The sequence below is a fragment of the Rhineura floridana genome, chromosome 4, assembly GCF_030035675.1.
Source record: "Rhineura floridana isolate rRhiFlo1 chromosome 4, rRhiFlo1.hap2, whole genome shotgun sequence".
In the NCBI taxonomy this organism is placed as follows: Eukaryota; Metazoa; Chordata; class Lepidosauria; order Squamata; family Rhineuridae; genus Rhineura; species Rhineura floridana.
In genome coordinates, this window is record NC_084483.1 from 121,740,924 (window position 1) to 121,766,622 (window position 25,699).

Genomic DNA, 25,699 nt, shown 5'->3' on the forward strand with positions numbered 1-25,699 from the left:
AAAATGTTTGTGTAAGTTTTCCCTCTTTTTTAAATGATACAGCTTTGTTACATAAACAAGCTGATTCCGGTTTACTAGATTTCTGTGTCCTTCCCCTGAAACTGATCAGTAAGAGGTAACCTTGCTATTCCATTGAATGCACCCATAGAATCTTCTCATTAATGTTTCTATTTCATTTTTGACATGCTCAAGTCATTATCCTGATATAATCTTAACACCACTTACAATGCAATCCTATATATACCTACTCAAAAGTAAGCACCATTGAGTTCAGTGAGGTATAGGATTGCAGCCTTAATAAAACTTCATACAGATTGAACAGTATTCAGCTGACTTTTTACACTAGTGCAAGGATTAGCACTAGTGCAAGGGTGTTCCCCTCTCCTCACCTGAAAGCTGCTCTGGAGGGTTGGAGGAACCCTCAAAACAGATTTAGGGTGCACAGGGGGAGGAGAAGGGGAGATAGTTCCATTGTACAAGAAGAAATCCTTGCACTGACATAACTTCAGCTGTAGTGCTACGTTGAATACTACCCTTTGTTCGAGAGTGAGTTACGGATTGCAGCCATTTTCCCCACTTTCCTTATTGTCTCCAAGTTACAAATGTATTGCAAAAATTCAGAAATGCAGCTCTCATTTTTACTACCAAACTCTTAGGAACATAGACGGCTATTTTGTTCCATGAAGAAGCGTTCAAACTATTTTCATAAGTTAAATATCATTCAGTGTTCTTAGGGTGAAACTTTTTCCAGAATGATCTAATCAGAATTGTTTTGTAACAAAACTTTTTTATTGTTTTTTAGCTTAATTGACAGAAGAGGATTTATACAGCCAGATACTCCACAGCCAGCAGCACCCTCAAATGGCATTACAATGTATGGGGCCACACTGTCTCAGAGTAATATGGTAGGAACCATCCCATAATGTTGACCAAGAGCCCTATGAATGTTTTCCTTCTCAGCTTTCTTGTGAATTAATCAAGTTGCTAAACTAACTGGATGCTACTATTAGACAACATCTTTCATTATTTTACTGTAGTAAATTGCATTAGACTTCAAGATTTTCATAAGCACTCATGCAAAAAAAGCGTAATGGACAATAGGAAAAAAGTACCAGTAGCCTAACTGCAGACAAATATATATTAAATATAGTGCCAAAAGGAATAGGCAAAGCTCCAACCATACATGATAATCTTTACTATAGTATTCAGTGGTCATAGATGAACTTTTTTGCTGTGTTGCTTTTTAAATTCTTTTACCTGAATATGGTTGATTGTGCTGTACAAATTCTTGCTGCCTGACATGTTTTGTAGAGACATGTCATGTCAGCATGAGTAGATATATAGAAAGAACATACTCCTTGTGAACATACAGGTGGCCACTGTACTTGACCATTGCAAATGTCTAAATATTTTTTTTAATATATAAAGTGTGCCAATTACTCCCATTGCGTCGCTTTGGGAGCATTACATTTTTCTGCATGGGCCAAGGAGTAGAGTAGATCCTAGCCTAGAGAAACTTTCTCAACTGAGAATCCTCACTGGAGCAACCCACTCCAGCATGTATGTTCTAAAATAGAGACAACATTCCTGTGTATTTTTGGCTGCATGGATTTCTTCCCAGTCTTTGAGGAAAGGAAATAAATGCTGATTCCAAAAATTTCAGATTTTGTGCACTTAACTGAAGCAAAAGCACACTTTTCATAGCTGTGTGGATACTCTGTGTCATTTAAAAATAATACTTTTACAAATGAAACTCATTTCATCAGTGCACTTGTTAAGGGGTTAGTTCATTTATCATATTTGTTAGCAATATCTGTTTCTTACATTTGAAAGATCAAGCATATTTAACTGAATCCCAGTATCATTTGTATCTTTGTTAGCGTTTTTTTCCTTGAACATTAATTCAAAGTGCAATTCTTTACATGTCTGCTCAATAATAAGTCCCATTGAGTTCAGTGGTGCTTACCTCCAGGTCAGTGGATATAAGATTGCAGCCTTAGCTAATCCTGACTACTTTAGCTTTCAGAGCAACTCCAGAAGGCTTATTTAAAGTGCAGCAGCCTGTAAGGGATGAATTATTTGCTTGCCTTATGTTTACATCAGTAGATCTTAATATTAGATTCTCTGTCCTGGGTCCCCTGGTCACTGTAGCCATAGAAGAGCTTTGCCATTTTGTAGGCAGAGGTGACAAAACTATATCTCTAAGAGATTACCAATAAATTGTGGTATTCAAACTTTTTCAGTTGTCTGATTACTTTAATGTTCTTTGCCTTATGGCATTTTCTCTTGCTGCAACTTTACACTGGGTCTTTACTGCATAGTTTGAAACAAACTCACAAACTCTTAGTCCTGTTTTTAGCAGCACTCCGTTCAGGCCACTATCCTCTGCCATGGTTCCCTGTGTAGAGAAGAGGTTGAGGCCACTTACAGAACCACTTTTCTAGCTCAGTTTCCCTCAGATCTGTAGGCTTTCTTCCCTGAATATGTAGCACCAGTACTCTTTCCAGTCAACAGCTTGCCTTACTTTTTCCTCACCTGGCTTTAGCTTCCTGGACAACTTCATTGCTATTCTTTCCTTACATGCTGTGCTGTTTTGTCTTTGAGACCCCAGTAGAGTGGCGGACTTCCGGGAAGGGTGACTTAGCCTGTGCCTGCTTTTGAGACGGGCTCCTGCCTCAAAAGAAGCTTATTCAGATATATCAGTCAGTTTTTTCTTTTTTTTTTGACTGATTAAACTTCTCCCGGGTAGGGAGAAACGAAGAGATTAACCTCAAAGCCTATTTTTGTTGGGACGACCAGATCTCATTAATTTATGGGACGAGGTCCAGCCGACGATTTATGGGACGGATTTTCAACAGCAAGCTCTATCTGTTAAAGCGAACGTTCATCTTATCTTCTAAGAGAGAACGCACTAACAGGCAAGCACCCTTCTTTCTATATTTTTCTTTTACTTGACTTAAATTGTTGCTGTTTAAAAGAGATTTGCCAGATTGATCAGTTTTTGACATCTCACTGGGGAGCCATAACTTCTCTCTGCTACGCACTAATTAATAGCTTATCTCTGTTTTTGTTGCAAAAAGCTGTCCTGGATTTGCATTCTAAAGATATACACAGAAGAGGGATTTCTATTCCAGATTTTTATTTTGAAAAATATTATACTGTTTTGAGACTACTCTCTTTTTGGTCTATTTTATTTTGACGAATCTGTTTCTTGACGATTGCCATTAATTGTTTCGATCCTGGGAACTGCATTTTGTTTACTTAACTATTGGAGAGATAAGGCTGTCTGCTCTGTTTATACTGTGATGTCACCAAGTTTGGAGAATTAACCCAATTGTTGCTGAAATAAGAAGTGGTTTTCCTATATTTTTCTTTTAAAATGGCAATTAAGAAAGTGGCTGAAAATCTGGAAATAACTATGTTTCATAAAATAATGGATGAGATTGAGATAATGAAAATTGAATTGAGTAAAATGAAGCAGGAGATTAAAGATATAAGGGTCCCTGTGAGAGAGGTGACCCTGGAAGGGGTCCCTGTGAGAGAGGAGACCCCGGAGATTGGAACAGGGGTCCCTGTGAGAGAGGAGACCCTGGAGACTGGAATAGGGGTCCCTGTGAGAGAGGAGATCCCGGAGATTGGAACCAACGTGGAACAGGAACAAGATTTGGAGTTTATGGACTTTAGAAATAAAATCTATTGTTTGGAACTCAATGTTATCTCTGAAGAAATTAATGAAGATTCTAGAGATAAAGTTATCAATGGCATGGATAATCTTCTGGACTGGAATGATGTGATGGAGCCCAATATAGAGAAAATCTATGGAATTAACTGCAGCCATGTGACAATGGAAAAACTTTTAAGAGATGACCCAGTGTATTTTGAAAAAAAGAACAGAGATATGATTTTACAGCAGTATTTCAGCAACCTATTCAGAATGGATGGCAAGAAAATATTTGGGATAGAGGTAATTCCCATCAGACTCTTACTATATGACTATGGCTTTGACAGCAAGATTATTATGGAATACTGATAATGGAAGATTGGATATTGAAATTACTGGACTTAACAAGACTACTGAAGATGGAAGATGGAAAATGGAACTAATAGAGATAATAGAACAATGGCTACTGAAATTATTGAACCTAACAGATTCTGATGTGATGGATTAATTGAAATGTTTATTTTGACTATGGTTATGACAATAAGATTATCATAATTAGTAATGAGATGGATTAATCGATATGCTTATCTGGAAAAAAAAATTGATAGATATATTTCTTAAAGAATTGAAACCTCTCTTTGACTTTTTGTGGAAAGAATAAAGTAATGTTTATGAGATTTGATGATTAAGTAAGATAACTACTGGAGGAAAGTGATTTTATAATATGACTTAAGAGACAGGATTGTTATATATTATAGACTTATAACTGATTTGATCTTTGACAAATGGGAAGTCAATATTTTACTCTTTATTTTTTATTTTTGTTTTTTTTTCTTTTTTTCTTTTTGTTTAACTATTTTTGATTTTGTTTTTTGTCTTTGAATGTTTTATGATTTTGTCTTGTATGTTTTATGAAAATCTGAATAAAAATTATTGAAAAAAAAAAAAAAAAGACCCCAGTAGAGTGGCCAAATGGTTTAATTTGGCTGCATCTCCACTGAATAATGTCATCAGGTGCCACTTAAGACACTGGCCAACTGGCCAGATTCAAAAGCAAAAACTACTACTTCTCACACATCCTCCTATACGTATCTCTACTGTCATTTTATATACCTGCATCTTCAGGTTAAGTGGAAGTGAAATCAACCCTGAAAGAACTGCATCTGCCTGATGTAGCATACATTGATCAACTGCTTTTTAGCTGTAGTTACTCTGAAAAGTTAAAGGACACTGTGTTCATTGGGATGAAGGATGGACTTTGGGTGAAAGTGATAAATTGCTTCCTAGAGAGCAATATTTGTAAAAACAGATATGGGGTGTGTGTGAGAGAGAGCAAACACTCTAGAACATTGCATGTAATAGAAGAAGCTAATTTTCACAGTCATTTATGTTTTGGGGAGTCTCCAGGGTTTATAAATATTTTCACATAAATTAAATGTTTTGTAAACTCCTTAAATGCTTAAAAAGATTGAAAAAAGAAAACAAACCACCAGAGTTAGAGGAAAAAACAGTATATTTATGGCAAGGATTTCATGTGCTTATGCCCCAGAAAAAGTGCAAAATATCAACACACACACACACACCAGAAACTTTATAGACACGCTGGGAACCATATGAGAATCAGTGTGGATTGACTTAAAAATATTTACACTTTATTGCTTTAAAAAAATCAATTATAGTGTCTCTTTTAAAAAAACACAACCTAGATAAAAATGAAATCGAAATTAAATGCAAATATGTCAGAGCGTAGACTTAGAATCTCTTGAAAGTCAATCATGTCCCTTTGTCCAACAGATTTGAGTTAGAGGCTGCTTATCTGGCTTCTGAAATTAAGCCTTATAATGACACAATAAAACATGTGGTTTTTTTTGCTATGGGCTTGCCATGGACTAGTAAGTCATCACAGACAGTAGCATTCAAGAGATGCCATTCTGTATGTCACAAGGCTCATTCGCTGACTTGCAATTAATCACAAACAAATGGGAAATATGCGGTACCCCTCCCCGCAAATGGAATGGACTTTCTGAACAGAATGGGACTCCCACTTTCTCTCCTCCTGCTGCAGCCTCTTACCTGCCCTCCCATCTCCTCTGTACGGCTGCTCTGGAGGGTCACCAAAGGGGACGGGCAGAGGAAGGAAAAGACACAGCAGGCGAGCAAACTTCCACTTGAGTAACATTGGATATCACCCAATTGTTGTACAACCAATTAACATGGATGCTAGTTCAGAAAAAAAACATGATTTCAAGATAGGGAACTTGATTTATAGCTGTGATTTTTTTCTTGCTTTAAAGCATGATGGACACAGTTTATCAGTTTTTATTCTAACAATGATATATAAAGTTTACATTCATTTTCATATTCCTAAAACTAGGTGCAGATTTTCAGTTGTGCTCTCGCCAAATCCAACTCCTCCTAGTTACATCATAAATTATTATTATCTTAGAACTTTACTTCAGATTTTTCCTCCATAAATATCCCAGGCTACATTTTAATGCTACAAATAATTTTAATCTCTCTAGACTGATTTTTGTTGTCATTGTTCTCAGTATCTAGGTCTGTTGAGATTCTGTGAATTTGTTGTGCCATTTGCCTTTCCTGCCACCTTGTGATCATAAAGATTTGTAAAAAGATGTGCTCAAAAGGTAGTCTCCATAGCAGCACTTATAAGTGCCTCTTTCCCCTCTGAAAAATATTTTTGGCTGTAGTGTTTTTGCAGTAAATCAGACAATCCCTGTAATACAGTTCTTAATTCAAGAACCTATTGGTGCTGCAGATTTATTTGTGAAATATTTAATATGAAAGGCAAAGGAAATCTTTCTGATCCATCTAGTGTACTCCTGTTCTCTAACTTTACAATAGTCTCAAAAAGCAAAATCTATTTAATGCACTTCAGATACCATTGCTTCACTTCCTAAATGTTAAACAATATTTGGGTTTTTTATGTTCTCTCTCAATATTTCCGTTATTTTAAAAGGGGACTGAAGTTAGATTAACCAGGTGGTAATTGCCAAGATCACCCTTTCCTTTTTGAAGGTTGGTAGTATGTTTTGGTTTTTTCCTTTCCTAGTACACCCCAGTTCTCAGTCACTTTTTAGTTGTTTTGTGAATTCATTAACCTGTTCCCTTACACTATAGAAATATGCCATGAGAACCCACAGACTTGCTGATGATTCGTGTTTCCTAAACATGTTACCTCTTCATTAGAAGCTATGGCTGCAATCCACAACCCACTTGCTCTAGATAAAAGCACCATTTGGTTTAATAGGAAGATTTCTCTTGATTTAGTGTTGTGGATTGTGTCCTATTTCTTCAAGTATTTTATCTCTTCATAACTGACCAACCCATTTTTCTTATTTTTGAAAACAGTTCTGTGCAAGAAAGCATTTCAGCCATTTTAGAAATACCTGTTCCTTCCACATTTCTTATTTGTATATTTGTTAACTTTTGCTGGATCTGTAATAGTTTTAATACTCTATGGTCCTAGCTATGCCAATACTTTGTTCTTTCTTTCTGTGATACACTCCCCCCCCTTTTTTTTTTGCAAATTAATAATACTAATAGTCTTTCTTCATTTTCTGGTTGAAGCTTAGGATATTTCTCCTAGTTTAGGGCTAAGGATGGCAGAAGTCTGAATTGTTAACCATGGTTAATTTATTAGTATGTATTAATGAAATTTCCATACTACCTCTCAATAGAAATTTCTGTGGCAATTAAAATACAGGTAAAACAAATCAGACTAAAATCACAGCAGGTTCTTAAGAGCAAGATAAAAAACAATCATAGGGCTAAAATTAAATCTAAATGGTCTGGAAAAAACAAAAGGATCTTTGTCCAGCCACAGAAGTACTATAGGTAGGCACCAGATGGCTGTCTCTGGGGCAAGCATTCCTTAATTTGGGTATCACCTTGCCCTAGATGTTGGGGGAACCAACAGAAGGGCCTCCACAGAAGATCTTAAGTAGGAACATATGAGGATAGTCCCTCCAAGTATCCTGGTTGTAAGCCATAAAGACTTTCAAGGTCAAAAATCACTTTGAATTGGGCTTGGAAACTGACTGGGAGCTAGTGGGAGCACCATAGCACCAGTGTAATATGATCATAACACCTAATCTCAGTTAACTCCATATGTGGCTGCTAGACTACTAACTGCAGATTCTCAAGATTCTTCAATGACAGCCATTCATAGAACACATGACAGTAGTCTAACTTTGAGGTTAACAGAGTGAGGCTCACTGAGGCTAGGCTCTCTGACCAGTTTTGCAGCTAAGCTGATGAAAGACACTATGTGCCATAGAAGTAACCTGTACCTCTAGTGACAAAGTTGATTAGGTGTATGAGTATTTTCTCCCCACCCCCAATGCTCCATTCCTCCCTGCTGATCTTAACATGATTAAGTGGCAGACTGACAGCGATATAAATGTGATTAACAGTCAAGTATGATTAAAAGCCAGTGTTGGTATAGTTGTTGGCGTGTGACTAGCATCAGAGAGATCCAGGTTCAAATCCCCATTCAGCCATGAAGTTCACTGGGTGACCTTGAACCATGTCCTGGGCTCCTACTGGGAGGAAGGGCAGGATATAAATTTAATAAATAATAATAATGAATCACTATCTCAGCATAACCTACTTCACAGGTCTCCCTGTGAAGTGGGAGAATGCATGTTACCATGAGCTTCTTGAAGAAAAAGTGGGACATATATGTAATGACTAAATATAAATAATAATCAGGGTTTATTTTTAACAATAATATAAGCTAGTTTAAGAACAATCCCTGCTGGAGCTGAGACAAAATGGTCCACCCAAATTAATGACCCTTTCATACATGGTGGAAGACAGGGAGGGTCATCCTTTTGGAAAGGGGGATAACTTACAATGGCAGCGAGTGGCAGCAATTCTCTCTCTCCCCACTCCTCCCTTTTCTTACACTGTCTTTGACATTGTACGTTTACTGTCACTCCCACAGGTAACAACAAAAATGCAAAGTTAAAGCCAATGTAAAAAAAGAGAGAGAAGTTACCACTATTCATCACATGCCTGAATCAGCTACCACAAATATTTCAGTAATTGACCATTATTAACAGCTGTGTTGATGTAACCCTTACCTATGGGTAAAGTTGGCTGGGGGAATTTGTAAGGTAGAGAGGGTAGCAGCTGGCATGACAGAGTGTGCAGTCTCATCACCTGCTCCCATTCTCTTAACCATGGTTAATAGATCAAAGAGCATTATCTCTGAAAATGCACTGTGAGTCCATAGTAGAGCCATAACCATTGCGTCTCAATGCATATGTTAATTTATTGAATTTTTATGCTTCTGCCTTTTTTATTTTCCCTTGAAAATCTCTATTTGCCTCAAAACATTTTGCACACTTGTCCATACCTTTTCTTACTCTATTTTTCTGTATTATAAAGTGAGCATTTACAACAACAGTTGGGGCTGTTTCAAATACAGCAATTTGGTGAATATTATAGGACTAAGTAATTTTTTGTCATGATGCTGTTCTTTATTTGATAACACTTGATCACACAAGTTTTATTTTTTTATCTCTTGGAGTAATGTATTTCAGAAGACCACTGTAAATTTGCCTCTGCTACTTCTTTATAATCTTCCCTAAACGTCATTCCGCTGGTATTCTGTGCCATCCTCCTACCTAAATAATACCCACAAGCAAAACATTCCAGTTCTAGAAACCATCTCCAAGTTATAGTTATGCCACTTTGGTCATAATTTGCCGCCCAGTGGAGCTCTTCAGAATTATCCGGGGGCTATTACACTCTGGCCCCAGGGACATGGTAAAACCATCTGAGGCCCACTGTAATGAATTTGCTAGGCACTTCCAGGATAAAATCTCTAGCATCCACCAGGACTTAAGACTCCAGTGTTATAGCAGGTGAATCAAGCAAGGTATCCAGAGCACAGCCTTGTCCCAGTTTCTTGGATGAGTTTCAGTTGGTACAGCTTGAGGACGTTGACAAGGTGCTTGGACAGGTTCGTGCAACCACTTCTGTGCTGGATCCTTGCCCTTCTTGGCTAATAAAAGCTAGCAGGGATGGAACAGCCAGCTGGGCCAGGAAAGTGATTAATGCCTCTCTGTGAGAGGGGGTGGTCCCTGGCTGCCTGAAAGAGGCGGTAGTGAGACCACTCCTGAAGAGACCCTCCCTGGACCCAGAAAATCTTAATAACTATAGGCCAATGGCAAATGTTCCATTCCTGGGCAAGGTCCTTGAATGAGTGGTTGCAGGCCAGCTCCAGACACTCTTGGATGAGACCGATTATCTGGATCCATTTCAGTCGGGGTTCAGGCCTGGTTTTGGCACGGAAACAGCCTTGGTCACCCTGTATGATGACCTCTGTCGGGAGAGACACGGGGAGTGTGACTGTTGATTCTCCTTGATCTCTCAGCGGCTTTCGATACCATCAACCATGGTATCCTTCTGGGAAGACTGGCTGCGTTGGGAGTGGGAGGGACTGCATGGCAATGGTTCCACTCCTACTTGGCGGGTCGGCTCCAGAAGGTGGTGCTTGGGGAGCATTGCTTGGCATCCTGGACTCTCCAGTATGGAGTTCCGCAGGGGTCGTTTCTGTCCCTCATGCTGTTCAACATCTACATGAAACCGTTGGGTGCAGTCATCCGGAGCTTTGGAGTGTGTTGCCATCAGTATGCTGATGACATGCAGCTCTATTTCTCCTTTTCACCTTCTTCAGGTGAGGCTGTCAATGTGCTGAACTGGTGCCTGGCTGAGACAATGGACTGGATGAGGGCTAATAAACTGAGGCTCAATCCAGACAAGACTGAGATGCTGCTAGTGTGTGGTTCTTCTGACTGGATGAGGTTGCACTCGACCTGAAGCAGCAGGTTCGTAGCTTAGGGATTCTCCTAGAACCATCTCTGTCACTTGAGGCTCAGGTAGCCTCGGTGGCACGGAGTGCGTTCTATCAACTTCGGTTGATGGCCCAGCTGCACCCCTATCTGGACAGGGATAACCTGGCTTCAGTTGTCCATGCTCTGGTAACCTCCAAGCTAGATTATTGCAATGCGCTGTACATGGAGCTGCCTTTGAAGACAGTCCAGAAACTGTAGCTTGTGCAAAATGCAGCAGCCAGATTGGTAACAGGGACCAGACAGGCCGAACATATAAAACGTATTCTGGCCCTCTTGCATTGTCTGCCTGTATGTTTCCGAGCTCGATTCAAGGTGCTGGTTTTAACCTATAAAGTCTTACACGGCTTGGGACCACAATACCTGATGGAACGCCTTTCCCGACACAAATCCGCCCATACACTACGATCAACATCAAGGGCCCTCCTCCGGGTGCCTACTCTGAGGGAAGCTGGGAGTGTGGCAACAAGGGAGAGGACCTTCTTAGTGGTGGCCCCCAAATTATGGAATGATCTCCTTGACGAGGTGCACCTGGCACCCACACTGTTATCTTTTCGGCACCAGGTCAAAACTTTCCTCTTCTCCCAGGCATTTTAGCATGTGTTTTAAATTGTGTTTTAAATTGTTTTTAAAAAATGTGATTTTAAATTTGTATATTTGTTTTTAATGTTTTTAGTAACTGTAAACCGCCCAGAGAGCTTTGGCTATGGGGTGGTATATAAATTAAATAAATAAATAACTCAATCATCTTAGCCAAACAAATTTATTCATAGATTAATGTTTAATTACTCTTTTTTAAAAAAACTGTGGGGTAACTAAATAACCTTGTACTAACATTTCTCAGACATGGCTAACCCCCCCCCCTTGTGTGTAATGTGTTTGTTCTTTAAATGTTTCTTGGTTTTTCATTCAGATAAATAGATTTTTTCAGTGTTGTAAGTAGGAACTTAGAAGCTCTGTTAATTTGTGTAATTTCTGGGGAAGATAAAATCATAGCATTTTTTTAAAAAAAACTGTTTTTAATTTATTTTTGTATCAGTTATATGACAAATAAAGAATAGCACTGGAATTTAAGTATGTGTCTAAGTTGCATTTAGTGTATGGCTATTGTTGCATGGAAGTGACATTTAAATGGCTTATATTGTAGACATAATATCTGTACAGATAAAAGAGGACAATGTTTAAAGAGGGCAAAGCTCTTTGAAATCAACTGGTGTGTTCTGAAGAGAATGCTTCAGGATTTGGCTCCTGATCTGACTTTTTCCCTGGACAGTTGAAATTTAATTCTAAGGAGGAATAGGGAATTCTGATATATTGAGAAGACTGCTTGAGGCACATTAACACAATACCAAAGTTTAGATTAAGAAAAACTGCGAAAAGTTTGGCATATCTTGTTTGGGCATATGTCAGTAGGCTGACAACCCTTGAATATATTTTTCTTTCTTTTTAACTCATTCATTATTGAAATGTGCCAGTAGTGATCTGTGAAGTGGTATGGCATGTAGTACACGGTCACCACCACTGAGTGATTGCCTAGGAGCAGAGGGGGCATGGTTTTACTGGCTTAAACTCCATGGTGGTATTAGAAGCATAGAGCAGCTAGGCCAGCACAGTGCCAGTGTGTTGCTGTTGAATGGCCAGCAGTAGCTGCCTGGCAGTACTGGTAGCATTGCATAATCAGTGAAAGCATGAGGGCACCCTCTCCCTCTGTCACTATTGCATGGTAGTGACCATATTCTGCCTGCTAACAATTTCACCAGTTGCTCTGAGCAAAAAAAGAGGGTTGCTCATTTATATTTAGGTTTCTCACTAATATTTTGCTTCCTTAGTATTTGTCCGTTACATTGCAGAAAATACATTCTACGCTCACTCACAGTGCTGCTTTTCCATAGGATCCCATTTTTCCATAGGCTCATCAAATGTGAATTACTACTTAATCTTTGTGCATTATTACTGAGAGCAATTAATCTATTATTCTGTGTTCTTTTTGTTAAATTCAGTCTTATTATTAGCCTACCCAAAACAAAAACAAAAACCCCTCATCATCCAAATTTGCTAGCTTGAATTTGCAGAAGGCAAGAGACTGAGATGCTACAAAAATACATGTTAGTGGCATGGGAGACAGAACCACTCTGTCATATGAGCAGTAAGAGGAGTTCACACTAAACCTTCTCTCCAGATCTGAGTTAGCTCAATTTCTTGAGGGCTGAAACTGATGCGGAGAGGGGGTACACTGCAAATTTCTTTTGTCTGGTCCCTGGTTTCTTGCATTACCTGGCAGCAGCATGTAACAACATTGAAGGGGTAACTTGTGTACCAGGCCTAACATAACTATAGTATATCTTTTTCTTAACTTACTATCTAATACCTTGTTAGTTTCTTGCAGGTTGGATATACCTGGGATGAACTCCGGTGTTCATTTAGCTTGTGGGAATTACACCTGACAAACTGCAGTTCATCAGACACAGGGTCTATTCTGTAGCAGTTGTCAGGAGCAATATTAGCACGGGACCATCTCCTGACACATTGTCACTGTTTCAATAACAACTTTCTGTAGTCCTCTTTCTTCTACTTCAGCAAAACTGGAAACGGGGCCTATGATAAGTAGACTTCTTGGAAGGATTGTACTTAGAGGATAGACGTTCAAGGAGATTGCACAACACAACATGAAGATGCTACGCATTTATTCATGTTGCCTTCAGGGTTTTGTATAGTTATAGTGTGTATAGTTGCTTCTTCAAGAAGCTGCTTTAGTCTCTAGGAAGCAAATTTCCATTTTTAAAAAATCCAAGGTCAAGATATTGTATTCATACATTCAAATTATTTTCACATTAGTTCAAAATTGAGTCCTTTATATAATTATAATCCTATAGTACTAGAATAATCACAAAGTTTTAATCTGTATTTTAAATTAAGCACCACCACTGATTCTAAACCACTATTCCAAAGCAATTTCTGGCTGTTTTAAAGATACATGCAGGTGGAACATTGTCAACATGCATTCTAAACATTCCAGAGTCATCTAACATAAACTCCAAAGCATATATATCTTTTGTTACTTAACAAGGGATTTCTTTGTCAGTTTCAAATTCTTGATAGTTAATATATGATGCTCGTTTGAAAGAGAGGGTTCTTTTTATGAATGCAGCAAAATTTTAATGTGAAAGATGATAAATACTTTGGCCCTGATTTAAGCTTAAGTACTTTACTAGACTAGGGCTGAAGTACGGTGAACTGTATTCAAAATGAAACACTGTGTAAGAGTAAAGAATATTTTTAAAGTGTCAGTTATTCATGAGTAAAATTACCCAAACATAAAACATACTTGCCAAATTATAGTAATATGAGAATGATACAAAATACAATACAGTACAGGGGTGGTTTTTGTATAAAAGATCAAACTACTTTGCATTAATGACTTTTAAGGATACTAATGATTGGGGTTTCTAGAAATAATGTGGCTATGACTATATCACACTGCGGGCAAACAATCTATCTCACTCTGGTATTTTATGAAGAATTCTGGAGATCATGGCCTCATTAGTTAACTTTCCTTAAGCCCTATTCAGGCTCTTTAAGATTATATTGATGGAAGGGGCATGGAGCAGTAAATGCCGCTCTGCTCTCTCCACCTCTGATGCAGGAAGGTCTGAAGGGACTTCGTAAGTGCATTCAGCTGAACAAGGTTACAGTCCTTGCTGCAGTCAGAAACTCTGCACAGAGAGGCCAGATTATAATGGTGCAATTGGAGCAATTGCATCGGGGCTGATGCTTGCAAGGGGCCCCAGACTATGAGGTTTCATTTTTAAAAAGCAAGCCTATAGCCCTCCTAGACAGGAAGAAATGAAAAAAAATTAATCTTTGGCAAAATTTGAAGATAAAGAAAAGGGGGAGGGGAGCACCACGTGCATGCATGTGAGCGCACACCTCAAATTCCTGTGCAGCTAGACGTTTGTAATTCTTCCATTTCTTATTTATTGAATGTGAATTATATGCCAATTGAATAATGATGAATAGCTATTTAGGAACCAGAAAATGTTCCTTTTACATTGTTTTTGAAGCAGCACTTTGGTAGTACTTGCATCTATGGAAGGCTTGAAAATGTGTGTATACAGAGTTTGTATAAAGGCTCAGAAACCAGAATGATTACACTCTGCGTTCTTCTCTTCCCATTCGTGTAGAGCAGCCTTTCCCAACCAGTGTGCCTCCAAATGTTGTTGGACCACAACTTCCATCTTCCTGCCCATTGGCAATGCTGGCTGAGGCTGATGGGAGTCGTGATCCAACAACATCTGGAGGCACACTGGTTGGGAAAGGCTGGTGTAGAGGTTGCTCAGGACTTACACATGCACTTGATGTTACATTACTCCAATGTATTCCTACCCCCTCCCATCCTGATCTGAACATAGTTCCAGATTCTGCAGAAAAAGGTGCCTTAAAGCCTAAGCAATTAGTGATGCAGCATAATCCTATGTATGTTTACCCAGAAGTAAGTCCTACTAAGGTTATTGGTGCTTGCTTCCAGGTTCGTATGCATAGGATTATGGCCTAATTCGTTTAATGTATATGGATCATATATTTTAAATGCAGAAATGTGAGTTTGCAAATATGTACATTATAGTGAACTGTTTTAGGATCCCAAGAGGTCTAGAACAAAATGCAGGCCCCCTACTCTGGTGAGTTCCATAACACGACAATTTCACCTGTTTTGCTTTGAATCTTAAGCCTTGAATGATTTGTTTATGCAAAATCTTTCTTTTCCCCTCCAAAGGGAGATGCTCAAAGTATAAAAACAAGCACATTTCCTATGGGGGTTGATTATTCTTTTGTTTTAATTTCTGATCAAATTTTAATTAGAACAAGATAGATTTTATGACAATGTAGTAGTGGCTGTGAACTGGGATGTCCCCATTTTCAAATATCTCCATAGCATGGTGACACTAGGCAAGCCTCCATCTTTGCTCCATCCATAATGTGGACATAATACTAGTCCACCTTTAAAAGGCTTGCTCATAAGGACATAATGCATGTGAGATGCTTTGAATAGGAAGAGTGCTATTTAAATACTCTTGATGGTTTCCATTATATTACTACTAATGCAACTTCATTGCAAAATCTTCTCATTTTGACTTCAAGGAGTAGTCTTTCTTCCTTTTCAGAACTACTTAATTTCAGCCCTATCAATAATATTGTAAGAAACTATAATACTAATTGTACACATTATCAAATAATAAAACTACTGTATTACAAAAATATTGTTTTCAATTACTTTAAGCAACTATGTTACGAGATGCAGATTTTTTTAAAAAAAACCCTGCTGTGTTCCTGCCTGTATGAGTTGCTTTTGTTTTTATATATTACATTTTTGCCATGAATAATAATGGGTATAATAATCTCACTTCATGACTGTATAATCTCATTTTATGTTGTACTGATTACAAGATTAATATGCCCTGGACAAAATTGTAATCTGCACCAGTCTTTGTATATTTGTTTATTATTAATTTAGATAATTTATATACCGCTTATATTCAAAGGAAACTTTATTTCAATATCAGCATTGGTCAATATTGGCAAAAACAAACAAGAGGAGCCAGTTTAATGACTATGTACTCTGATGTAGTCCCCACTGATTTCAGAATATAACAATTACCCATGTACTTTTTGCTGTGACAAAAAATTAAAAGCTTTGTTCTAGCCCTCTTCCTTAATTCTAAGAAAGATTCCCTTTGTATGCACGTGTATCATGTTTGAGTCCACAGTTTTCTGCATATGTGGTGCTTGGCATTATGTACATCCTGCAATATTCTTTTTGCTTCATAAAGCTGTAGCTCCTATAGCGTCTTACTGTGATGTAGCTAATGTAGTGATCTTCAGATGTTGCTGGGCTACAGCTCTCATCATCCCTGATCATTGGCCATGCTGTCTGAAGCTGAGAATTGCAATCCAGCAACACATGGAGGGCACCACATTGGCTATCCCCAGGGATTCTTATGAAAAAGCATATTGCTGAACAGCTCCTCATTCAGTGTTGTGTTATACAAGGCATGTCACTAGAAATTGTCAAAACCATCAACTTTGAATGTGCACCTGTATGAATGGGGCAAATTACTACATTTCCAAGGCCTGCAAGCTCCAGTATGTTAAAGGCAAGTGCAAACCTGCCTTAGAGAAAAAGGAGCAGCAGACAACAGGGGATCAAGAACAGCAGTAGAAAAAAATAATAATACTACACATGCCCACAAAGACAGTAGCACAAGTACTTTTGTTCCTCATAATTTCAAGAAAATAATTCTTTTCATCGGGATTCTCTGTGTTTCTTTGAAAACTGATAGGATGAACTGCAAGAGAAGTTGACCCCAGCAATTTTCCAAGAAGCCCTGAATGCAATCCCTTGAAAAGGCAGCAATTTTCTTGAAATGCATCAGGAACAAAAATACTTGTGCCACTGTCTTTTTTCCATGCAGCATTAAAGTTGTCCAGCTACTGATTAAAAGTTCTGACATTACACTGCTATCCAAAGCAAATTCCAACCAAAACTAGCTGTAGAGTCTACATAGAAGGATAAATACAATTTTGATTTGGGGAAAGTCAGCATCATTTACAGATTATTTCCTTGAAGATCAATGAGGATTCTGGCTGTCAAATACAGCAGTTGCTAGTCATAATGTATACCAACTTTCCTGGAATGCACTAAGATGAGCATACCCTATTTGTTAAATTGACAAAGAAGTATTACTAACAACTCTCTTCTTTCTCTTCACTCCCCATTCCTATTTTGCCCATATCCTTCCATCTCTCTCTTTCTGTATCATATGTTTTGTATATTGTTCTGGCACCCTTCGATTCTTCAGTGTGATCAAGATCAGTGCATTCAGAGCACTAAATTCGTTTTGCAGGCTGCTGCCACACCGCTTCTCCAGAGTGAGCCCAGCATAAGTAGTGAAGAGCTACCTTTACCAGGAAAGACCTCTATCAGTGCTCCCTGTGCTACATTGATACTAGGGCAGCCAACACCACCCTCTTCCATGCTAAATCTTACATCAGAAACAGGTTTGACAGACATGATACCATTAAAAGAGGACTCTGAAAATCATCAGTTTCTTACTCCTGAGGAAGCTCCATCACCACCTGGGATGTTGCCAGTTGGGAGTCCTATGACACACAGCCGTACCATGCATATCCTCAGCCTAGCCAGCCAAGATTCATTGCACGAAGACTCAGTACGTGGCCTTGTGAAACTCAGCTCCGTCTGAGCAACTTTAAATATGACAGTGATGATACAGTCCTTATTTACTAACAAATACTTGCAATGCCACCTTCAGACTCCATGACATGTATAAGCCGCTGCAACCTTGCTATGTAATGAAGTCTACTTTAAAGGACAAGTTATTTTTGTGCAGTAGAGCTATGACATTTCTTTAATAGCCAACTTATGTCTTGGATTTGATGTGACATTGTCAAATTAACAGAAATGTACGTTAACCTTGTTTGGTGACTAATAGTGTCCAACAGCTTGGAATCCTGGTACTTTGAATTTGTTTGTGGTAGTACTTTAAAAACTATGACTGGAAATAAGCATCATATTCCATGTTTTATGAAGCTCTCATGTAATGTTGCCTTTGTGACCAGATCGGCCACCCCTTTCATGTTACTATGCTACTAATTGAAACAAAAACATTACCATTCAATTAATATAAAACCAGTAAAGATTGCAATTGTGGATCTGCATGCCACACTACAGTGTACGTTACAGTAGTGTTGGTATTGAGAGAAAGTGCTGCTTTATTATTTATGAGTTCTGAAATACTGTTTCATGTAAAAGATAAACAGTGGATCATTTTTAAATCAACTTAGTCAAAGTTGTTAAAAATAAATGAACTGGTGGTACTTCAAATGCGGAGGGCTACCAATTTTTGCACATCATTTCACTCGTGAGTCTCTAAAATAAGATACTGTGTTGTGCCATACCATGGATTTCTCTCCACCCCAATCACCATTAGATGTAGACATCAAATAAAATGGCACCTTCTATTTCTTTATATATGTGTACAGTTATATCCATTCAGCACTGACCGCAACTACATATGGATTGCAAATTATTTTTCCTCAAGACAATGCAATTAAGAAACCTAAAGGAGTACATAAAGTCCATTTATGAATGGTTTTTAGTATTGTGCATGGTTTTAAAAACAGGCTGTTCAATTACTATAACTGACCTGAGTGTTGAAAAAAACTTGAAGTTAGTGGATTAAATCTAAATATCCCTCTTCCATTTTTTCAGGTTTCCATAAGCAGAAAGGGGGCAACTAATTCCCCCGTGTCTCCTGAAAATATGGTTTGGGGACTCTCTGAAACAGCATGCAGATGGTGTAGGGGGCTGCAGAGATTAGGGGCAACTGGCAAAGATCACCTGCCCCTCCTTTTATTTTCAGGACCTCTGCTAGATGGATAGCCCTTGCATTCATGGAAGGACTCCTTTGGATCCAATCTAATATATATATTTGGGACCCAAAGCAATGGTGCCAAGAGAAATCTCTTAAGTAGCTTTGTAAGGTAAAGCTGTCAAGGTTCTAGGCTTTGGCAAAGGAAGAGATGTCACTGGAATATAAGTTATATGTGATCAATAGCTGCCATCTTGTCGTGTTTATTCTCAACTATATTTTTAATTTAAAATGCACATATTTATGATACAGAATTATTTGTTTTAATTTGCGGTTAGGACAAATTAGTTACGATTTAAAGAAAAAATAATGCTTGGGGATAGCTCAAAAAGAAATTACGGTCAGAATCCAAATGCTATATATTTACTGCATCTTGCCGTGCAGATGCTAGGACCTGCAATAATCTCTTCTCAGGACAAAATTTAATGCAAAATATTTTCAAAAAATGTAAAGCATGAGTGCAGGCAAACTACTTTTAAAAACATGGATCATCAAGTCATGAATTCGTTGCATCTCTGAGACATGGAAAAATATGATTAAAAAGAAAATAAAAGCACAATATTTTAATTGGAATAAGGCCATCTCTATTATAGAAATGCCAGATGACATACTAGCAAGAAGCCTCACACTGTGTACTACAATTTTATAAAAGATACTATTTTTCTCTTAAAAAAGACACAAAATTTCACCTTGTTTGCATGTTTAGAAAATATCTAGAGAAAAAAATTATATGCATAGGTTCCTTGCTTTTCTGTTTTGCAGAAAGCTATGCATGATCTGCAGTTATCTGGTTGTGAGCCATTCAAATGTTTACAATCTGTGATATAAAGGTATATTGCCTCTTTTCCTATCTGACCTCATAGGATTTCTTTAAAATCCTGCATACGTTATTTCCTTTAGCACAGGCTTATTCCAAAGAAAAAACAAACTTGAGATGAATTCTGTTGGCTTATTGTTTGATTGCTGTATTAGCAGGAGAAGACTTTAAACAACTATAAGCACCAATATAACAGCAGTAAACAAATGGCTTTAGGGAAATGTTTTCAGTGGAATTGGATGGGGTTGGTTGCCTTTGTAAATCCCAGCCATAAACTTCAGCGTCTCCATACAACAGTCAACACCTCAGAAGTAAATCAGGTCTTAAGTTTGTGAGCTAGTAATGTTATGGTATATGCCAGAGATCCATAATTACACAATACATTTTAGAAATTTGGGGAATTCAGTTCCTTGCTAACCTTCCTCTCTGTCACAAACATTCTGATTTTACTACACTTTAGGGAAGTGAATGAAGATGGTAAAAAGAAAATGCATGCCTTTTGGGCTCATTGCATTGAAATAGAGTGTTTGGCCATTTCTGACCATAAAAGAAGATCCAAAACAAACTGCCAAAAAGGAGAAGGTTGCACAAACAACCTCAAAAAGGGGGGCAGGAAAAGTCACTACCAGTGTTACGTTCTGTGCCCATTCATTTATACACTGATAGTGATTTTCCCCCACATAGATCCACATAGGCATTTACTTTATAATTTTTTTGAAACATGAAACACCAGTATTGGATTATTTCAGTGTACCTGTTTAACAAGACATATCTTAATATTTTACTAATTCTGCAGATGCCAAAAAATGGAAGCTGCATTCCCCACAGTGTAGAAAATCAACAATGATAAATACTTTACTCAGACATTAAGACTTCACAGCTGTTGAGCTTACACAAAGGAGCGGAAATGTTTAAAAATTCATCTGCTTACATTTTCATAGAAGTGCTTGGTTTTTTAATAGCATTTGGATACCTTTGCCATTAGGAAATAACATCACAAGTCATGTAGTTCCATAATATGGTTCTGGTAGTATTTTTACTGAGAGAGGAGGAGTGCGAATGTCGTCATGCTGTTTTTAAGTGTCTTAAGTAAAGCTTTACAGTTCTGCACTGCCACATTAGGAATACCTTGTTTGGTTTACTTAGTGCTTGAGGGAAAGAAAATGCTTGATAACAGAAAAAGTACTGTGAATACCTGTTTTAGAACAAATTTATTTTTTCTGTTTGCATTGTTGTACAGTAATGTTTATAATATTTTTGATTTTGTGTTGAAGAATAAAAATATGGCATTTTTAAGCATTCCCTTCTGTTTTGAGATTTTTCCTTTCCTGCAGTATTGAAGCTCTTTCTTTTTCTCAACATCCATAGTATATCTGTTGATTTTAGTTACCATGGTATTTTAGATCTTTTGCTGTTGCCTCATGATGACATCTGCTGGAAAACAATGGAACTGAGTATGTTTCTTAGAGTTTAATAGTATGCAATTATAAGTAGAATACTGTACTTACAATTTCTAGTATCAATCTCTCATGGCCTGCTTTTCCACCAGTAAAATAGTTTTAATATTTACAGCACAATCCTATACAGGTTAACTCAGAAGTAAGTCCCACTGAGTTCACTGCTTTGAAATATGTGCATAGGATAGGACTGCAGTCTTATTGAAGTAGAACCCAACACATTTTACCACTCTTTTTAGCCAATTCTATGTTTTTGCCAGCTTCAAGAGATGCTTGGTCATGTTGGTAAACTGTTTGAAGCAATGGTTCTAATCTAAGGAATATGCTGGATTTTTTTTTTCTGTTTTCCTCATTTTTCTCATTAGGAAGGCCTCCTTGGACCCATAACTGTTAAATAACTATTGCCCAGTGGCAAATATTCCTTTTTGGGGCAAAGTGCTCAAAAAGATAGTGGCAGTCAAACTTCAGGCATGTTTGGAAGAGACTGAATATCTGGATTCATTTCAGCCTGGCTTTAAGCCTGGTCACAGCCCTGAAGCTGCCCTAGTTGCTCTGGTTTATGACATTGATATTGAGAGAGAGATGGGGGAATGAAACTCGTTCTTCTTGATCTCTCGGCAGCTTTTGATACCACTGACCATGTATGGTATTCTTTGGAGCGGCTCAGGTGGGTTGGAGTTGAGGGCACTATACTTCAGTGGTTCTCCTACCTCCAGGAACGTTTCCAGAAAGTTATGGGAAGCTTCTGTTCGACACCATGGGAGCGTTCCTGTGATGTCCCGCAGGATTCCATCTTGTCCTCCATGCTATTTAACATCTACATGAAGTCATTGGGAGTGGTCATCAGGAGTTTTGGAGTGAAGCGTCACCAATATGTGGATGATACTGAGCTCTATTTCTGTATTTCAGCTGAATTGGGAGAAGCAGCTGAGGAGCTAGACAAGTGTCTGGAGACATTGATGGGCTGGAACAAACTGAAACTGTGTCCTGAAAAGACAGGTGTTATGTCTTCATAGTTTTCCAGTCTAGGAGATTGGAAGACAGCCTGTTCTAGATGGGATTGCGCTCCTCTGGAAGGAACAGGTTCGTAGCTTGGGGAGGGGATTCTCCTGGATCCAACATTGTCACTGGAGGTTCAGGTGGCCTCTGTGGCTAGGAGTGTCTTTGTCCTTTTGGACGAAGATAACTTGGCAACAATACACCATGCTCTGGTAACTTCTCAGTTGGATTATTGCAATGCGCTGTACATGGGGCTGCCCTTGAAGATGACTCAGAAACTTCAACTGGTCCAAAATGCAGTGGCCAGGCTGTTGCTGCTTTTAGAATTCATATAACCACAGTTCTAAAACAGTTGTACTGGTTGCCAGTTTATTTCTGGGCCCAATTCAAGCTGCTTGCATTAGTGTTTAAGGCCCTAAATAACTTAGGCCCCAAATATCTTAAGAGACCATCTCCTTCCCTGCAGAACCCCTCGGGTGTTAAAATCAGCAGAGAGGCAGTTCTGCCACCCTCAGATGTTTGGGGGGGGTGGCCCAGGGAGGGCTTTTTCTCTAGAATTCCCTCTCTACAGAGGTGCCATCTCTGTTATCTTTTCAGTGCCTACTTGAAGACCTTCTTCTTTCAACAAGTCTTTTAAGTTGAGACCTTATCCCAGTCTACATCTGTGTTGGAATTGCTTTTTCATATGTTTTTAAACCTTTTTTTAAAAAAGATGTTTTTAAAGCTTTTTAAAAATGTTTTTAAAGTTTTGTTTTAATATATTTTAAAGTCTTTTTATGATGTTTTAAAGTGTTTTTAGTCCTTTGTTTGCCGTGCTGGGCTCCTACTGGGAGGAAGGGTGGGATATAAATCAAATAATAAATAAATAAATAATAAATACAGAGGTGCAGCTGACACTTTCGCTGTACAGTTTTCAGTGAATGCTAAAGGCACATCTCTTTCCCCTTCAGCACTTGAGATGTATGTTTTTAGGACCCACCCTCTTCCTGTGCATGTAATAGAACTATTTTTAATAGTGCATTTAAAATTTCTATAACCTGTCCTGGGACCTGTTAGGGAAGGCTGGACAATAAAATCTTGAAAATTCATATTCAGACTTAAGTAGTAGAAAGGTGCTTTTCAACTGCTAGGTTTACAAAAATCTTTCCACTCTCAGGCAGATGCTGAAGATACAAAGAAGTCTAATGATGGAGATTTTTTTTAATTGTCCATTGCGTTTCTAGATACCTGTAATCTGAAAAATAATGCTAATTTCATATGACTAAATAGCAACACATTCTGAAAACTGGGCAAATTTTTAATTAAGGGCAAAGCAAAATGTTCATGCTTAAAATTTAATGTACCTATTATAAAATGAAATTATATCAGGAATGGAGAATCTGTGGCCTTCCAAATGTTTCTGGACTACAACTCCCATCATATCTGAACACTGGCCATGTTAGCTATAGCTGATGGGTGTTGTGGTCCCACAACATCTGGAGGGCCACAGGTTCCTCATCCCTGTATTATATGATCAGGTTACTATATTTATTATTTTATAAGGAAGCTTATCAAGAAGTAAATACATGAAATAAAATCTGTGGCTTTGTTTAGTTGTCGTGTCTCCCAACCTCTGAGGGCAACTTTGATGGGTGGTGCTGATCCTAGCAGGGTTTGCTGTCAGCGCCCATCAGCTGATTGGCACTTACAGCAAGCTTTGCCACCAAGGAAAAATTGGGAATGCACTTTAAGACTCCTAATAGTTCCTCTTCAACCATGTGTTTCCCTGCCCTGTGCCTGATGTTGCATGTGACATCAGGTGGGAGCAGATGGGTTTGGTTTGAGAAAGTTGCCTCATGGGCTAAATTAGGACCCCTGCTGGGCCTGATTTGTTCCCTCAAGCTGGAGGTTCTCCACAGCTGTTTTAAACCCTGGTTGCTGCAGTGTTCACAGCAACAAATCTTGAGTTTTACCTCTATCCTCCAAAAATGTGGGGTAGCATATATGGTCCTGTCCCCTCACAAGAACCCTCTAATTTAGGCTGAGACACTGTCAGTGGTCCATGGTCACCCTGTGGGCTTAATGGCTTAAGTAGGGATTTGAACACACATCTACCCATTCAGTATCTGGCCTCTACACCACACTGGCAAAAGCTTTGATATAGCCCTTCTCTTACGTTCATCAGCTGCTCACTACCATGCATGAGCCAAGGCAACTTCAAGGTAGAGCAAATAGCCAAGGCATGGGTAGAAAGCCTCTGCTGCTGTTAATGATACAAATGACAGTGCTAAAGAGCCTTTTGCCATTCTTGATTCTGACAGGAGGGGGCCATTCAACCTTAATTTAAAAAGGTGACTCTTGTTAAAAATAGGGACCAACCAAGACACTAAGCTAAAAGTGCAGGCAGGGAGAAAGTTGTGAGAGTAGCAGCAGTGCGGATGTTCAGACAGTCAGGGCTTCTGCATCATTGGACAAAGTAAAGAAAATGACTGATGGGAAGTTGTGACGCCCTCCCCCTGGTTCTCCCTGTCAGGTTCCCACCTGCTTGTGGCTACTGCCTTTCACTAGGCACCACCAGGGATACCACCAGTCCGGACCATCCTTTATATGGTTTCTCACTCCGCTCTAGCACAGATCTCACTAGATCCCCCTGCTAGGCAGCACCACCAGTCACGTCCTATAACCAATACTCCCAGAGACTTTGCCTGAGTCTGTCTCTAGCTGGTTACTTTTGTGACTGCGTGCTTATGCTGTTCCCAACCCCCTGGTATCTTTATAGATAATGCATACAACTCTGGGTTGATCTGGATACTTGAATTGTTATTATTCCTCCCTTCACCGCTGCCACCATTAGATACTGTTTCTGTTCAGCCTTGGTAATTACCTTGCCCTCCCTTCTGGTATGTATATCCCCCAGCCAAGGATCAGGCCTTTGGTAAACCAAATAAGTATTTATTAAATATCAGAAATAACAAGATTAGTTTTAGAATGTTTCACAAGCGTATGGTTTCATCTATTCCTGTTTTGTACTTGACTTATTATTAATCAGAACTCCAACTCCCTCTTTCTCCACACTCCTGACCTCCACCCTCAAGCACCTCTTTTTCCACACTCCCAACATCCACCCTCATTCAACTGTCATTCTTCCATTTATACTCCCAGCCATTCAAACGCTCAGCCAATCATCCAGCATTCTACTGCTCATGTACTCCCCCCTCCTCTTTCACTCCACTTACTATATGTCTTCTATATAAACAGCACTTACCATATTTACACTATAAGCAGGAACATCACAGAAGTACTCATGGGAATTGTAAGGCCAGTTCAACCAGAGTTAAGCTAACATTTCTCACAATGAAAGACAATAGGATCTCATTCCCAAGCAAGCTGTTGCTGCCAATATTTGATGGCTCTTGCTCACATCTCTTGGAGCAACCAGAGTTCTTGTTCTAGCCTTGCCA

General features: G+C 38.7%; 1 protein-coding gene across 12 annotated transcripts in view; it reads left to right on the plus strand.

The window, feature by feature from the left end:
• ZDHHC14 (zinc finger DHHC-type palmitoyltransferase 14) overlaps positions 1-25,699 on the plus strand; it is a 126,214-nt gene that overhangs the window by 72,976 nt on the left and 27,539 nt on the right. For 7 of the 12 annotated variants that reach the window (XM_061624236.1, XM_061624229.1, XM_061624233.1 and 4 more), the window contains 2 exons: positions 803-905; positions 17,397-18,913. In XM_061624236.1, coding sequence (XP_061480220.1) covers positions 803-905; positions 17,397-17,798 — 505 coding nt within the window. In that variant the 3' untranslated portion in view covers positions 17,799-18,913. Of the gene's footprint in view, positions 1-802; positions 906-17,396; positions 21,086-22,169; positions 22,215-25,699 lie in introns of those variants that run through there. The other 5 variants (XM_061624234.1, XM_061624235.1, XM_061624241.1 and 2 more) reach the window with 4 other exon arrangements.